This window comes from Melampsora larici-populina (genome assembly GCF_000204055.1).
Source record: "Melampsora larici-populina 98AG31 unplaced genomic scaffold MELLAscaffold_52, whole genome shotgun sequence".
NCBI lineage: Eukaryota > Fungi > Basidiomycota > Pucciniomycetes > Pucciniales > Melampsoraceae > Melampsora > Melampsora laricis-populina.
Genome location: NW_006768816.1, coordinates 496,530 through 513,040, shown reverse-complemented (window position 1 = coordinate 513,040; position 16,511 = coordinate 496,530). Strand labels below are relative to the sequence as shown.

At 43.9% G+C, this 16,511-nt stretch overlaps 4 protein-coding genes across 4 annotated transcripts in view; 2 read left to right on the top strand and 2 right to left on the bottom strand.

The window, feature by feature from the left end:
* The window catches only part of MELLADRAFT_67338 (uncharacterized protein), a gene marked incomplete at both ends in the record, with an annotated part of 1,533 nt that extends 846 nt beyond the window's left edge, over positions 1-687 (bottom strand). The window contains one exon of the mRNA XM_007415581.1: positions 32-687. Coding sequence (XP_007415643.1) covers positions 32-687 — 656 coding nt within the window. The remainder of the gene's footprint in view (positions 1-31) is intronic.
* Positions 688-1,706: 1,019 nt separating this feature from the next.
* MELLADRAFT_39329 (uncharacterized protein) lies at positions 1,707-3,882 on the top strand (the record flags this gene model as incomplete). Its single annotated transcript, XM_007415619.1, has 9 exons — positions 1,707-1,823; positions 1,931-2,094; positions 2,171-2,267; positions 2,350-2,639; positions 2,760-2,945; positions 3,019-3,187; positions 3,278-3,376; positions 3,450-3,579; positions 3,686-3,882. Coding segments are annotated over 9 exons (1,449 nt in total), but the record flags the coding sequence as incomplete, so codon positions are not given.
* A 1,893-nt stretch (positions 3,883-5,775) lies between these two features.
* Positions 5,776-6,512, bottom strand: MELLADRAFT_124562 (uncharacterized protein; the record flags this gene model as incomplete). The annotated part of the gene is made up of 5 exons (XM_007415580.1): positions 5,776-5,788; positions 5,879-5,996; positions 6,067-6,123; positions 6,229-6,372; positions 6,440-6,512. The coding sequence occupies 5 exons, from the start codon at positions 6,510-6,512 to the stop codon at positions 5,776-5,778; spliced, it is 405 nt and encodes a 134-aa protein (XP_007415642.1).
* A 2,742-nt stretch (positions 6,513-9,254) lies between these two features.
* Positions 9,255-11,131, top strand: MELLADRAFT_111312 (uncharacterized protein; the record flags this gene model as incomplete). The annotated part of the gene is made up of 4 exons (XM_007415620.1): positions 9,255-9,381; positions 9,451-9,618; positions 9,972-10,322; positions 10,827-11,131. 4 exons carry the CDS (start codon positions 9,255-9,257, stop codon positions 11,129-11,131), a joined length of 951 nt encoding a protein of 316 aa, XP_007415682.1.
* Positions 11,132-16,511: the final 5,380 nt, after the last annotated feature.

The following is a 16,511-nucleotide window of genomic DNA, read 5'->3' as shown; positions in this document are numbered from 1 at the left end:
AAGGTGAGCTGGCAAACAGCTGAACTTCTACTCTGGAAGTGTAGATAGTTCAGCTCTGTAGAAGTTTTCAAAGAAGTTCATCAAAGCTGGATATGACGATTCAAGTTTCTTTCCTGCATTTGAAGCAGTCGATCTATACTCTTTGAGGAATTCTACTAATTTGGTAGCGAGATCCTTGCCGTATTTGCTTGCTTCACTCGTTGGTTCGATATGAGCGAGGTTCAATAATGTCCACATTGCCTTCATTCCGGCATTTTGTTTCAGTGGAAGGTTGTTCATGATATTGAAATATAGGTGGATCAAACTTTGTCCATTTGATTGAGGGTGTGGTCCTGGAAATAGGTCATTCTTAAACCCGTTCTTCTTCACTTCAGCAAATTCGGCTCCGACACCTTTCCCAAGGCTTTCTTCTTTCATTGCATTCTCGATGGAGTCTGCTGGGTGGATTTCTTGGGGATCCTTGGTACCGGGTGATGTACCAGGAGCATCAAAGTGCCCTTCGACTATTTGGTGTACTACTGCTGCATCATTAGGACGATCAGATCGTTGCAGTTCTGCAACTTCATTCAAGTTTTTGATCAGACTTCGTCGGATTCGAAGGCGTGAAGAAGCACTAGCTTTGAAAGGAGAGAGTTGAAAGATTGATAAAAGTAAAATGTAAATGAAAGTAGTGGTAGGTTGCCTCATGATGTCCTACGAGGAAGTGAGAATATGGATATGACCAAGAATGATGAAGGACAAGTCACAGGGAAATCTGAATGATTTGTGTTTCCTAGACCGTTGCTTATGACCTCAGTGATTCATGAGGCTGTGTTCGGAGGATCGGTTCATCATTTTCATCGCATCGCGTCCATGCTTTCCTCAATGGCTAAAGTTGTGATGTTTCGAAAGCTGAAACCAGGAGGCTAATATGCATCAGATCCAGTCTGATAATCTATAGAAGCCTTGCTAGTTCCCAATGAGCCTTGAGACTGATCACTGCCACCTCGGATCAAAGGATTCTGCTCGAGAAGCATCGTCGGGGTACGATGATATTCCTTAGTGGCGATTAGCTGATCTCTTCTGATCTCGAGCTAGTATGTGTAGTTTTATGCATCGCTTGAGCTTTGTTGGGAAGCTTGACACCAGGAAACCGCGTTCGAGAAGGGTCATGAGCAGTAACAGTACATAGTCCATCGTGATGTGCGAGAGAGAAGTTAAAGGTTGGTAAGACAGGTCAAGGCGTGGCCCGCTCATGATGGAGAGTCGAGACTCAGAGGGAACTAAAGCACAGTGACTGCGGGGCATCACGCGATACCTTGAGTTTGTGCCAAGTCAGATTTCTTCATCTCACCATCAAAATCAGATCACTTCAAAACATATTATCCTTGAATCGTTCACCTGATAGAACTTCCTTTCAGAACCCCTATCGAGTAGACCAGCGACTGGTCCATCTATCTCCTAACATGGACGAGTAGTAAGCTCGCAGCTGTGATATAACGGTGGTCACGAGACGCGACTGACGAGAACTTTGAAACGCACTTTGGCGACTTGGCAGCTCAGGCTCAGAAGGCTCGCAAAGCGACGGGAACGCGCATGAGGGAAACTCAGCACCTGACCCGACCATCGCATCAAAGGATCTAGATCATTGTTAGAATCAATCCTTGCTAAAACCTAGAAGGGTCCTTGATCCGAATTCTGAGAACTGTTTGGAGGTTTTGATAGGTATCAGGATCCTTGTTGCCACGGATAATCATATTGGCTATGCTGAATCTGACCCCATCCGAGGTCAAGACTCTATCAATACGTTCCGCGAGATACTGCAAATGGCTATCGATCATGACGTGAGTATCCTGGTTGAAAACCATTTCATCATCATGAGATTTGTTCACTCATGACACCCATACCGACTCTCTTGTGTTGAAGTATGCTTCCTACCATTTATGATTAGGTCGATATGCTTTTGTTAGCCGGTGATTTGTTCCATCATAATCGACCTTCAAGAGCATCATTATACTCTACAATTGCATCTCTGCGAGAGTTCTGTCTTAATCAGAGGCCTATTCGAATCGAACTAGTCGGTGATGCAGGTATTGGAATTCCTCATGGTTTCAAGTCAGTGCCTTCACCTCAGCTTGTCTAAACGGTTTTCTTCTGCATACTCACGCGATCATCCAACACCGTGAAACAGTTTTCCTGCAGTCAACTACGAGGACGAGAATCTCAATGTTGGTCTTCCAGTGTTTTCAATCCATGGAAATCACGATGATCCTCAAGGTATCGGACCAGTAAGCCCGTCTCTTGGAACATCTCGGCGTTAGATGTATATTCTCAATACACCATGTTTGATTATTGCGATGAAATCGAAAGGAAGGAGCCCTCTGTGCGCTTGACGTGCTCTCGGCATCAGGATTAGTCAATTATTTCGGCCGACAAGAGTTACCTGGGAATGCACAAACTGATGAGGAAGCACTTGAGGAAGGTTTACACATTCAACCAATTCTCTTACAAAAAGGCAATACTCGTTTAGCCATGTATGGGATCGGTAATATTCGGGATGAACGATTTCATTATGAAATGAGAAGCAATCGAATTCGTATGTCTCGCCCGGCAGAGTATCGAGACGAATGGTTTAACTTGATGCTAGTTCATCAAAACCGGTGAGTAGGGCTAGTTTGATTGACTGTCAAGGCAATACCTTCACTTCGAGAAGAGACTTCGTCGACTCGCCAAGTTTCTCGACCATTGACCGTCTTCCTCACCTGGTGTGATTTTATTAGAGTTGCACATGGACCAAAGAATTCAGTACCCGAAAATGGGTTTGGGCGCGAGATCGATCTGGTAATATGGGGTCACGAGCATGACTGTTTGATTGAACCATACGAGATACCTGAAAAAGGTTATTATATCAGTCAGCCGGGCTCCAGCATAGCCACAAGTTTGGCCAGGGGCGAGGCGTTGACAAAGTAAGTGAGCGTGGTTAAACTTTACATTATGACTTTTCAGTTACTGAGGCATTTTTCTGTTGCAATGAATAAGAAAAGTGGGGATCTTGGAAATTCAAGGCCGCGACTTCGCCATAAATGCTGTTCCCCTCAAAAGTGTACGCCCCTTTGTCTTTCACGACATCATTCTATCGGACGAAGAGGAAGAAAACAACCTCAAACTGGACACAAAGACTAAAGTGATCAAATACCTAACCAAGCTAGTCAGCCATTTGCTTGTTCATATCTTCTCTCATCAACATGGGTACCGCTTTCAAGTCAAAAAACTCAACTTTTGAGTATTTTCCGCTTAGGTCGAAGTGCTGATCAGCCAGGCTAATGCAGAATGGGATGAGCGCCATGTTGACGATGATCCACAGCCGCCACGCATGCTTCCTTTAATCAGATTGAGGGTAAGCCATGCCAATGAAAATGAATCCCTACAGACGTGAATGGCTAAATCACTTTTTATTGGCTCCTACGAAGGTTGAATACACGCGGCCTGATGGTCAAGGTGCCTATGAAGTGGGCAATCCGCAAAGATTTGGACAAGATTTCCTTGGAAAGATTGCGAACCCGAAAGACGTGGTGCAATTTTATAGAAAGAGGAAGACTAGTACAAGTTAAATATCTCGTTTTATTCTTCCGATACTCCTTTTGAATTCCCATCACGTTTGGGGTGATTTTATCACTACATCTAGCTGACCTCAAATCTTGAATAGGAAAACCAAAAAATGAGATCGACTATCCAGAAAACGAGATAGTTCCCACCCAAACAAAATCTGAATATATTCAGGTCTCGACCTTTGTACGACAATACCTTGAAGCTCAAAACTTGGGTGTACTAGCTGAAAATGGAATGCAGAAAGCTGTGTCAACGTTTGTTGAAAAGGACGATAAAGATGCTATCAAAGCGTGAGTGCATTTGTGCTACGTTTTGAGTCTACTGGCATGGAATCCGTGGCCGACTTTAGATCTGGGGCCGATTGAAGCTAGAATTTTGCCTGAAGTTATCCAAACAAGCACTTACCATCCTGTTGTTCCGTGTATCAGGTTCTACGATAGAGCCTTGCAAGCTGCGCAAGCGCACGTTAAAGAAGAGAAACATTCAGCCACCAACGACCACCGCGAGAGAGCTCCTGAAAGTGAAGAGGAGGAGCTAGTAGAAGATCTTTATAAAGCAAAGGATAAATTTGCGGAAGAATGGGACAAAGAAGATCAAGCCAAGTCGGAGAAGAAGGTGAGGAATGTCATCCGACCCTCTTCAGAGAGCTTTGATCTACTTGGGTTAATCTGACTGATGGTATTGACTTGTTGTGGTCCAAAAGGGAAAAGCACCGGCGAGGGCAAGGCGTGCAGATGATGGTTCTGATGAGAGTGACTGGGGTGAGGTGCCGCAAAGGAGAGGTGCGAATGAAGAAGACAAGGATACAAGTGATGGCATGGACGAACCTCCAAAGGGTGGTAAGGGCAAAGCCCCTTTGAAAAAGTCCTCGCGCCGCGAATTGGTATGACTTGTTTAAATCAAGCTGATTGTTTTGGTCACATTCCATTGACGCTCTTCCTTGTTCAGTTTCGCGCATCAGAATCGGAGAGCGACAGTGAGACGATGAGGACGGCCAAAGCCCCAGCTAAGAAAGCGTAAGTTTCAGCTCCCCTTGAATTCGCCTGATATCACATCTTTTTGGCTAACACAAGCTTGGTATACCAAATTCAAGTGCACCGGCCAAGAAAGCTCCCGCTAAGAAAGCGCCCGCTAAGAAAGCAGCAGCTACTAGCAAGACAAAGGGTAATACTAAAGCAAGCGGGAGTGGGACACAGACTACTTTACCATTCTCGCAAACACAGACACAAACACAAGGAAGAAGTACGACTGCTAGGTGAGTACTTATCAGTTCAAAAATTAGTGCTAGCATAGACTGATTTTATGTATGTATATTTGTTTGTAGGAATGCTAAGAAGACGACAATAGTATTGGATGAAGACGATGATGATATTGAAGAGAGTGAGGACGATAGTCGATATAAAAAACCATCTGCGTCCACTTATAGGACTCGTAGATAATAAGAATACCCCCGACTTTGAAGATTTTTTTGTATCATTTCCTTGATTTGTGCTTTAGTATGTTCAGTTGGACAGATTTATAGGTCTGCATTGAGTATCTTTTAAACTCATGTACTGGACTATGTTATTCACCAAACCATCTATGACAAGATTTGAAAAATCTATCATAACACTTTGGGCCATAGAAACTGTAGAAACCTCCACATCAATCACAACTGTTTTTCGAGCATACAATTGTACAGTTCTCAACGGGATGGGCAACTTGACATGGTTTGACATATGATGGGCAACATATCTCATCCGATTTCATGCTAAAAACTCATCAACTCCCATTCTGCAGTCACATTGTGGATCTTTCGCGTTCTCTTGTGTAACATGATACAAAATACACGTTCACCCTCTCTGGCTATTCAAGTAACCATAATTCTATTTCAATCCTGATTTATTTGAAACAAGAGACGTTATCCATGACTTATAATCCAGAAGAATTTCCAATGATGAAGCACTTGGGTAAGCTTGGTTGAGCTTAAGGATATACTTCTATCGAGTTGACAAACATTTGCCTCAGAGGTGAGTGTATGTATAACCCAAACAAGTTGAACACACCCAGGGGTTTTGGAACCAATCTACATATTTCAACTTGATTTGAGTATTCAAGCATGGTTTTTGCTTTGAATGATTTCTGAACAGTGCATTGCTGAAATTCCTTGTGATGACCATTGACAATATGTATATATAATTGGTCAAGTCAATAATCCCTCCTATGTAATAATTTGAGTCATTTGATTACACACGGTCAGACATCTATGTGCAAAACGTCACAAACAGGTTTATGCACAAAAAACACTAACGTTATGACCAAAGTCACTGCGTCGATTAGTCTGGTCTCCTTATTGAATGAAACAGCAACATTATATCCAGCGGCTTTCCAATTGATATAATGCAGATGTCCTCTGGTGTGCAATTCCTCTATGTTGAGAAAATGATTTTAGACCACTACTCATTTTGGTGATATTGTAAGTATCTATGCTGGGCTTACGCGATGGCATGGGAGCTCTGGTTTTGTATGTGCCGCTGCATGCCGCCACCATAAAATCTATTCAATGAGTATTGATGTTCCATAAATGCAATATCATCTATGCTAAATCAGGTTTTGCAAAACAAAACAAAACATTTTGTTTGAAATTCTAGAAAAGCTTGCCTGTCCGAGACATTGATCTGCCATTGCATGCGATAGTTGCATGCGGAGAAACGTTATTGGTGATATAATCGGGATCACGCGACACATTACTAATGACAACGTCTGCGAATTTGTCACAGACAACACGGGCTGCTGTGTGCCAGTCTGCAAGGGTCCAAAAGATGTAAGTTGCTAGACCACATGGTATATTCAATTTCATCTCAAGACTTACCTGCAGCCAAGTGTGCATTCATCAATGCAAAAGCCATTGATAGCTGGATCAAAGTCCATAACAAGTTCTTCATCATATTGAGTAGAGCACAAGCCAAGTTTTATTGTGATAGTATGGAAGTTATCAAGTGAAATCCACGTTCAACACAAGTGATCTTGATCCTACTTTTGTGGAAGGAGTGGAGCCTTTTATATTGTGGTCTGAGATCAAGAATTGCACCTCTTGAGACCTTGCTTTGCAGGCTTCTCTTTTAAGGTTTTTATTTTTTCTTGATGCACTGCCTGGAAAATCATACAGAATATGCATTCTTGTATGACCAATAGTCCCTCTAAATTAACAGGGTGCTACCCAAAAATTAACCAAGTCAAAAGAAATTCCATTTGAATTATGAACAGATTAAGATTTGTTTTCACTTCAGATTCTTATAGATGAGGATTGCACTGAAACATCACCCGGTGAACACGTAGCTGACTTTATCTTCAAACAAAACTTCACCATGATAATCAATTCACAAAGTTTCATATATCCGTGAGCAAGTCATTGACTATTCTGCACTTGGCCTACTCAGTAGGCTTGGGATGGACCTTGTCTAGAAAATGCTGAGTGCCACTTGCCAGCTGTGGCACTCAACAATAGTGCTCATCATTTTTTATTGTCGAGTTTACTGTTACAGGGTCTGCTCCCAAATTGGAACACACCATTTACGTAAATTGTGTGAGTAATATATTATGCCTTATCTTTGTTGTCTGATAGATAAGGATTCACCCGCAGCTTGTTGGCAGGAGCTCCAGTGTGGACTGGCGGCTTTGTTTGACACTGTGTATTCTGTTGACAAGGACACTGAAACTTTTTTTGCCCTTATCACTGAGTTTATAGGGTTTCCCCTCAACTCAGAACACATCCTATTTGAATTATGGAACAATCATGGCATGCTTTATCTTCAAACTGCAATAGAAAGAGTCCTCTTAAGAGCCTTTTATACTGTAGTCTGAGATCAAGAATTGCACCTCTTGAGACCTTGCTTTGCAGCCTTCTCTTTTAAGGTTTTTATTTTTTCTTGATGCACTTCCTGGAAAATCATACAGAATATGCATTCTTGTATGACCAATAGTCCCTCTAAATTAGCAGGGTGCTACCCAAAAATTAACCAAGTCAAAAAAAACCATTTGAATCATGAAAAGATTAAGATTTGTTTTCACTTCAGATTCTTATAGATGAGGATTGCACTGAAACATCACCCGGTGAACACGTAGCTGACTTTATCTTCAAACCAAACTTCACTTTGATAATCAATTCACAAAGTTTCATATCTCCGTGAGCAGGTCATTGGCTGTTCTGTACTAGGCCTACTCAGTAGGCTTGGGATGGACCTTATCTAGAAAATCATGGGTGCCACTTGCCGGCTGTGGCACTCAACAATAGCGCTCATCATTGTTCATTGTTGCGTTTACTGTTACAGGGTCTGCTCCCAAATTGGAACACACCATTTACATAAATTGTGTGAGTAATATATTATGCCTTATCTCTGTTGTCTGATAGATAAGGATTCACCCGCAGCTTGTTGGCAGGAGCTCCGGTGTGGAACGGCGGCTCTGTTTGACACTGTGTATTCTGCCGAGAACAGCACTGAAAGTTTCATTGCACTTATCACTGAGTTTATAGGGTTTCCCCTCAACTCAGAACACATCCTATCTGAATTAGGGAACAATCATGGGATGCCTTATCTTCAAGCTGTGATAGATAGAGATTCCTCTTAAACCCCATATCACAGTGTATTTTACTAGTCACTGGCATGCCAGTGAGTTCCATTCACCTCAATCCAATCTCAATTCAATGTCAGTTCAATATCAGTTTGACCTCCAATTATGTTCGAGTGGGGGATATGCATGCGCTGCATAATCTCTCAAACCTTCCAGACATTCTGACACCTTCATGTGTGGACATGCAACCATACTTTATTTGGGTTCATTCTGGAAGGTTGTTTGTCTGCTACTCTAGCAAGGTCGCCACAGATACAATACCAGTATCAATATCGTGTGGCACTGTATCCAGTCACATGGGTATTGTACCCTGAGTATCGTACCTGGGCCACGGCTACAATACCCAAGATGATTTTTGGTGGTACTGCAGGTCAGGGTACGGTAATTAGAATCGTAGCCGCCCTGTGATACAATACCGGATAACCAGATCTTCTGGTACTGGGAATTGTCTTTGCCTACAGTATGGTGTATTTAGTATATCGTCAGTCTATCTGACAATGACGGTATTGTACCATATCCTTAGAAAACACAGGATATGATACCTTCCAGGCGTCATTGTAGGTATTGGCAGTGTTGGTACAGTGCTTGGTATTGTACCGGGAACCGGATACAATATCAAATACTACTTTTTGTAGTATCTTTCAGCCGGATACGGTGCTGGTATTGCCAATACAATACCAGTACCATATCTGTGGCGGCCTTGACTCTAGGCCAAACATTGAGATTTGATTGATATTGAACTGACATGGATGTGAGATTGGATTGAGATTGGATTGAGCTGGACATACTCACTGGCCTGCCAGTGAGTAGTAAAATGACACTGTGTATGCTAAACAAGGGTGTCAATGTATCATCAAACTGAATTCCAAAACTCAATAACTTCTTCACAAAGGGATTGTTTTGTGACCACTCATACACCTTCAGATTTGAATCACGCTAAACCTCTTCAAAAGAAATCATCATTTCATTTTTCAAAAATTCCTAATTCATTTTTCAAACAAACAAAACTCCCTATCAAAGAATAAATGTCGAATCCAAATCAAGCAAGCACAGAAATGTTCAGTAATGATGTAAGCAACATAATTGAAGAACATGAAAGACAAAAAGGTCAGAAAGAAGAAGGAAGCATAAGTAGAGGAAGAGGAAAAGCGACAAGAGGTCGAGGAAGAGGTGGAAGAAGAGGTCGAGGAGCAACAACGTCAACGAGAAAAACAAGAAGTACAGTAAAAGGAAAAATATGAAATCCGAAAGAAGCGACATCAGAAGAAGAAGGAAATCAGGACGAGAGTGATAAGGATCAAGGAAGTGATTTGACGGACATGGATGATACAGAAGAGAAACAGATGGAAAAAGAAGAAATCAAGGAACAAGAAGAGGAAGAAGGAGGAGATATTGTAGAAGATGATACCATCTCCCTAGGTAAGCAAAGTTTCCGGGCATTAATCCTTCCTATGCTTGAATGAACCTATCTGAAACCACACGGGTGGATCAGTGTTGTAAGGTTGAATTGTCCGGGTCCTTGGAATAGAATTAGATCTGTAACCACACAGGTGGAGCAGAAGGAGATGTAGCCACACGGGTGGAGCATATCCACGGCCCTAGATAAGATGATCCTAAATTCAAGACTGAAGCCACACGGGTGGATCAGATGTCCTAATATGTCCAGAAGTTAAAAAGTTGTGTTGTCCGGATAAGATAATACTGGGAGCGGAAAAACAAAGTAGCATTAGTCAAGATACTAATCAGTGTGATGTGGTTCTGAATCGTTGCAGGAGATGAAGCAGAATTTGTGAAAGAAGACGCACACGTCAAACGAGAACACAAATGCTACGTGACGGAGCTCTTGAGACTTTATGATACAGGAAAAGTCGGCAAATTTCAAATGCTTGAGAAAGCCTATCATGGTTGGTGTGAAAGAGTGAAATCACAACCGAGGCAAATCGAGATGTTGAATTGTTCGAGTGAAGAAGACAAAGTCGACGAGCCAGACAAAACCAAGAGGAAAGCCGGAAGTCAGCCTACGGAGAAACCTGCAAAAATAGGGAAGACGATGAGCCAAGGAAAGACACTCACTCATTGGCTTATCGACTTGTCGGCGTATTGGGATGGGAAGATGGCAGCTTGTTTTGGCTACGTCCCTCTCACAATCTTTGTCCCAGCCTGGCTGCTGGCGGACAAAGCACACATGGCAAATCGAAGGAAACAAAGTTCATCGTGTTCCGATATAGTGTCATATGTAGGGTTGAGAGTCCCGAGTGAGTGGAGGCAAAGCTTCTTGATGTGGTCCACGTCGTTCGACTTATACATTCAGTATTGGAGGTCGAAATATCAAAGAGAAGATATTGCACTACGACTAGAAGAGCATCGGAAGATCGTGTTAGCAATGAAAGCGAAATATCATGATGCTTGGGCCCCAGCGCTTCGCTACGACATCACTCACCGTACGAATGTTTTTAGCCACTTGTTACCGGATGGAGGATTGTCAGATGTCAGGACGAAAGATGAAGAACTAGCAGAACAAGCAATAACGGATTCGAAGGCCAACGGTGACCATCGTTATTTTTATAACCCGTACATCATCGGAGGAGCTTTGGAGAACATGAATCCCTGGACCGGAAGACATCAAGTCGGCTGGGATCTCTTATCAAGCACAGACGACCAAATCACGGCAATTACAGGAGGAAGGATGTTATCTCACCTTGCGCCAACCGGGAAAAGCCAATCTCACCATCAATCCCATCATCATCATCACTTTGACGGAGGCGTTTTTCATGGTTCGAGTACGGGAAGTTACGTGTCACACGACTACCACGATCAGGGATTAGGAAACAACAATGTGAGCAATGGAAATGGAAGGGGACAAGGTAGAAGGGGACAAGGATTTATGAGAGGAAATCATGTACAAGAGGCGGAGGACAGAGGCCGGTGGTGAACTCTGCCCCTACGTCAGTGATTAACGGGGTAACGGTGCCTAAGTATGGACCGGGCGCTTTTGAAGCCCTGAAGGCAGCAAAACAGGCAGGCAGTAGTAGTAATGCCGCAGCCCAGTCGTGAGTAGCAATTAGAATTGTCACAGCTCCCCCATTTTTCTCTACTCCGCACTTCCTTGCTAACTCTCTCCATTCTTTTATGTTCATTTCGCTCCTCGCCTTTGAAGGCCATTTCCCATTTGTTGTTGAGTGAGATTGCTGTCCTGGTCTCTCAGGTTCTAACTCGGTGGTCGTTTCCGTCCGTGCATTTCTTGTCTCTAACACCTTCTCAACGCTGACCACATTCTCATTCATTGTCTCATTGTCTCTCTGTTCGTCGCTCTCTTGACTTGGCTGCGCACCTGATTCAACTCTCTCTTGTGTTTCGTTTCTAAATAGGCACAGGGAATGGACATAAACTCAGTCTCTCACTCTTCATTTCTCACGGGACGTTCATTACCGGCATTTGCCTTTTCATTTCACAAGAAAGAGGTGGAAGAGGTGATAAAAGGCTTAGTGGAAGGATTTACACAAGGTATACCGGAACATTACTTGACGAATAAAAGATGGTGGACTCCAGATAATCACAGCTCAGCCCTGGCAGTAAAAGAGAAGATCATGAGGAACCTATATAAAGAAAAGGCAGCAGGACGAGTTTTCGGCCCTTTCACGCATGAAGAAATGTTCGCCAAGTGGGGATTCTTCCGAACGAATCCAATGGGTAGTGTAGTGAACGGGGATGGTTCACTAAGAATGATTAACGACTTGTCATTCCCGGTAGGAAATGACGATGTACCTTTGGTAAACTCGATGGTAGATAAACATAACTTTGACACGTCATGGGACGATTTTTACGCGGTAGCTAAATACTTCAGGAAACACTTCAATGAGATCATCGAATTAGCGATTTATGATTGGGAGAAGGCATACAGGCAAGCTGGCACAAAAGAAGAGGAGTGGAGGTACTTAGCTATAAAGGACTTCTATAACCGCATATGGATGGACATCGCGGTTCCGTTCGGAGGGGTAGCAGGATGCGGCACCTTTGGGAAAGTCGCCGATGCATGGCGGTTGATCATACAGAAGCACCTGAAAATCGACAGAATATTCAGATGGGTTGATGATAACATGATAGTGAGACTGAAGGGAGATGACTTACAGATTGATGATGTGGTGAAAATCAGCACCCAGATGGGAGTGAAGAAAAACTTCGAGAAACTCCGAGAATTCACAACGGAGCAAAAATATCTAGGATTCATATTTAATGGGGTAGATAAACCCGTGAGACTCCCCGAAGAAAAACTGACAGAAAGAATAGAAGCAATAAAGGGAATGTTAGAAGGAGACGGACCTTGGAGCATGAAGGAAGCCGACTCGATAATAGGGAAAATTGGCCACCTGATGTATATTGTCCCGCATATGAAGCCTTACATGAGGGGATTGTACGCGTGGCTCAACCCTTGGCAAAAGGTGAACGCGAAGAGATTCTTGTCACGAGCAGCAAGGGAGGATCTGGAGAGCTGGAGGTAAGTTCTTTAAGGAGATAACGGAAAGACGAGAATAAGTTGCTGATGTAATTAAACTGAAACAGAGAAGCTTTGACAAACTTTGAGCCGCAAAGAATCGTACCAGAAGTCGAACCCGAGAGAGTCGGATGGGTAGGAGATGCGAGCGGATATGGTATAGGGGTAATTTTGAATTACGGATGGGTGAGATATAAGCTGAAAGACGGATGGGAAAGGAAAGGTTTAAAAGTAGATGAGACGTGTCGCGATATCGCTTGGGCTGAAACAGCGGCAGTGCGATTAGGCCTATTAATGTTGGAAATGTCGACAGATGTTAGAGGACGGAACTTTTGGGTCAAAACGGATAATACCACTACTGAATCGACAATCCATAAACAAAGATCGAAAAGTGAACCGGTAAACAACGAGTGGAAGGAAATTCAAGACCTGTTGTTGAGGTTGCAGTGCAACATAACCGAGGAAAGGGTGGAATCCGGGAATAACGATGCAGACGGGCTGTCGAGAGGCTTCGACAAGGAAAACCAAGACAAACCGAGGTTGAACATAGAACTACCAGACGACCTCAAACTATTACTAGAAGAGGCATGATATCACCGAAGGTAGAAAAGAAGATTCAGCCATTTTTACAGGATGCAAGAGGAGAAGTGAGGTGGAGAGAAAACAACGTACAAGTTCATATGCTGTCAGGAGGATGGGCGAACACGACTTTAATAAATTATAATAGTGGAGTTTCCAAACTATTGAGATTCGGAGCGGAGAAAAATTGCAGGAGGAAGGAGCTATTGCCCTTATCGGCCAAGACGCTTTACGAGTTCGTGGTATGGGCAGGAAAGAAATTAGGAGAAGACGGGAAATCAGAATTGAGGAACAAAGAATCAGCGACAATCGAAGTAGAAACATTGAAAAAATACCTCACCGGGATTAAAAGTTGGCACCTGTTCCATGACGAAGAGTATCCGAAGTATGATTCTTTGAAGCTATCGGTGTTGTTGAAATCTTCAAAAATAGCAGAAGCAGCGATAAGGGAATCGGACAAAGAACAAAAGAAGCCGATCATGTTGAAGCATTTGGTACAGTTGTTGAAGGTGTTATCGAAAGGAAGCAAGCGAGACCACGTAGCGCTAGCAATAGCACTTGTAGCATTCTGGGGAATGGCAAGGTTAGGGGAGTTAGTGACGGATGATAAATCAAAGAAATTAGCACGGAGAAAAGACGTACAGTGGTCTCCAGAAGGCGACAAGGTCACGATAGCCATCTTTAACGCAAAGACAGCCCAACCGGGACAAATCCAATATCTTAAATTAAAACGACAGAACTCTTACCTCGATGCAACTTCGGCCGTAGAACGAATACTACATGACAATCAGACTGGCCCAAAAGATCCACTTTTCTCTTATCTAGAGGAGAATGGAACGAGAAGTACGATATCAAAATCAAAATTGATGGGGATCTTCAGGAGGGTCTGGAAAGATAACGACGAATCCACGCACCTATCGGGCCATTCATTTAGGGTCGGAGGAGGAACGTTGAGGTGGAACGAGAAAAGGCCAATCGAAGAGATAACCACAATTGGTCGTTGGCAGTCAAAAGCATACCAACTGTACATAAGGAAGTATAGTCAAGAGGAAAAGAAAGAGACCAAGGAGTTGTGGAAACTCTTCGAGTACGAGGATTGGCAAAAGAATTAGGTGAGCAAACAGCTATTTGAGTACGATAAAGAAGCAGAATTGGAAGGTGGCTTTATGATTGAACAGGAGCTAAAAAGAGAAACAACTGGTGGAGGAATGAGTGAAAGAGGAGTGAGGGAAATGGAAGAACGAGAGGCAAAGGAATGTGGGTTAAGGGGATAGGAGAAGAAGATCAAGAAGGGGAACAGGAATGTATATGAGGTTAGAAGTGGTCGAGTGGATTAAAGTTTATCACATTTGAATTGCAGATCTTGTACAGAGCGAATACAGCCTGGCCTGTTGTCGTAGAGAGGTTTTCGACGAGCTCAGGACGCCACCCGTCCAGAGTGTAGGTGGTAGAAAACCTTTCTCGGACAGGCAGTCCCCGGGCCTACGGCCCCCCCCACACACCAGGTCAGAACCTGAATAAGGTGAAGACCTAACACAGAGATTGCTTGACTAAGAAAGGAGGCAGAAGAAACATGTAAATGTAAAATAGACATAACGCGCAAAACAAGTATACATACAGAAATGAGATGTGATAAAGAAAAGACAAACAAAATACGTGCATGTGTAAATGAGAACTGAACAAGACACCCGTGCAGAGATGGATTAGCACAGGTGGCCAAAGGCACGACGTCACCTGTAAAGTCCATCGTGACAGGTGACGCGGTGTATGAGATGAGAGATAGAGGACCGGGACAATACCTGGTACCAAAAGAGAAGAGAGACACGAACTGAGAAAATTTTCATCTTCTCAGTTCTGTACGCTCAAGACCACTCATACACCTTCAGATTCGAATCACGCTAAAACTCTTCAAAAGAAATCATCATTTCATTTTTCAAAAATCGTCCCATCCACCCAGCTGAGCAGACACAGAGACACCAGAACAGCATAGAAACACGGATAACAAAGACACGAACTAACAGAAAGGCATCATGGGCCACCCGCCCGCCCCCGCCCACGAAAACCTTTCTTGGACAGGCAGTCCCCGGGCCTACGGCCCCCCCCCCACTAGGGCTGCGACCCGGACCCGGCCCCGCCCGGCCGACTCTGCCCGAGCGATCTCAAAGCGCTCACAGTACGCGCCCCGGGGCCGCCAAGCCTAGCATGCTGATGATCACAAGCGCGCCCTGAGGGTGCTTCGGGCGGGTCGGGCGCGTCGGGCACCGGGGCCGCTGGTCATTTTCCTTCAAAAAATCCCATGGTAAGTCACTCTTACAGTTTTATCAAATGAAAAAATGTCTCTCTGAGTGACATTTTTGTGGCTAAAAACAGCCCCTGGCCCTGCCTGGCCCCGGGGCGTCAGACTCAGGGCGTGCCCTGCCTGGCCCTGATCCATTTTGGAAGGCCTTCGGGCTTCGTCGAGGCCGGGCGGCGCCCCGGGGCCGGCCCTGAAAGTTCGGGGCCGGGTCGCACCCCTACCCCCCACACACCAGGTCAGAACCTGAATAAGGTGAAGACCTAACACAGAGATTGATTGACTAAGAAAGGAGGCAGAAGAAACATGTAAATGTAAAATCATAAAACTAAAGGCACAACCAATTTTCTCGGCAAAACCGGATAAAACCCCTTAAGCCTTGATATGTCCCCATAAGCGCTTAGCATATCCATTGAATCACCCATCCAATATGCCAAATCTCCTTGACTCACCATCTTGAATCTTGATTGGGCATGAATCTCAACCTCTCAACCTCTGCACTCGACCTCTACATCTTCACTATCACCCCACTCAATCCCAGCACCATCCATTCATAAGACCACAGTTCTCCACGGTTCTTGCGATTCACCTTCATATGATCCGATCCGACCTTCGGCGCGTTTTGATTGATTGGCTCCAGATACCATATTCCGATCACTCTATTTTCTTATTAGAAAGATTCTTTCACCTTTGTACTTTTCAGATCACAGGCCCTTTTGAAAGTGTACCAGAAGTGGTTCTTTTGCTTGCCTTGTTTGCAAGTGACCCCACTCCTGAAAATCCAAAATCCGATCACACCGTTCTGGATGAAGCAGGTTGCCAAGTTTCCAATACCACCTCTCTGCCCTCATGGACATCTCCGGCCTAAGAACTCAATTTACTACCGTGAGGCTCGGTCAAAACTTCCCGTTCATCTAGAACTTGGTCTCATCCCTGGTGTAAAGTTCA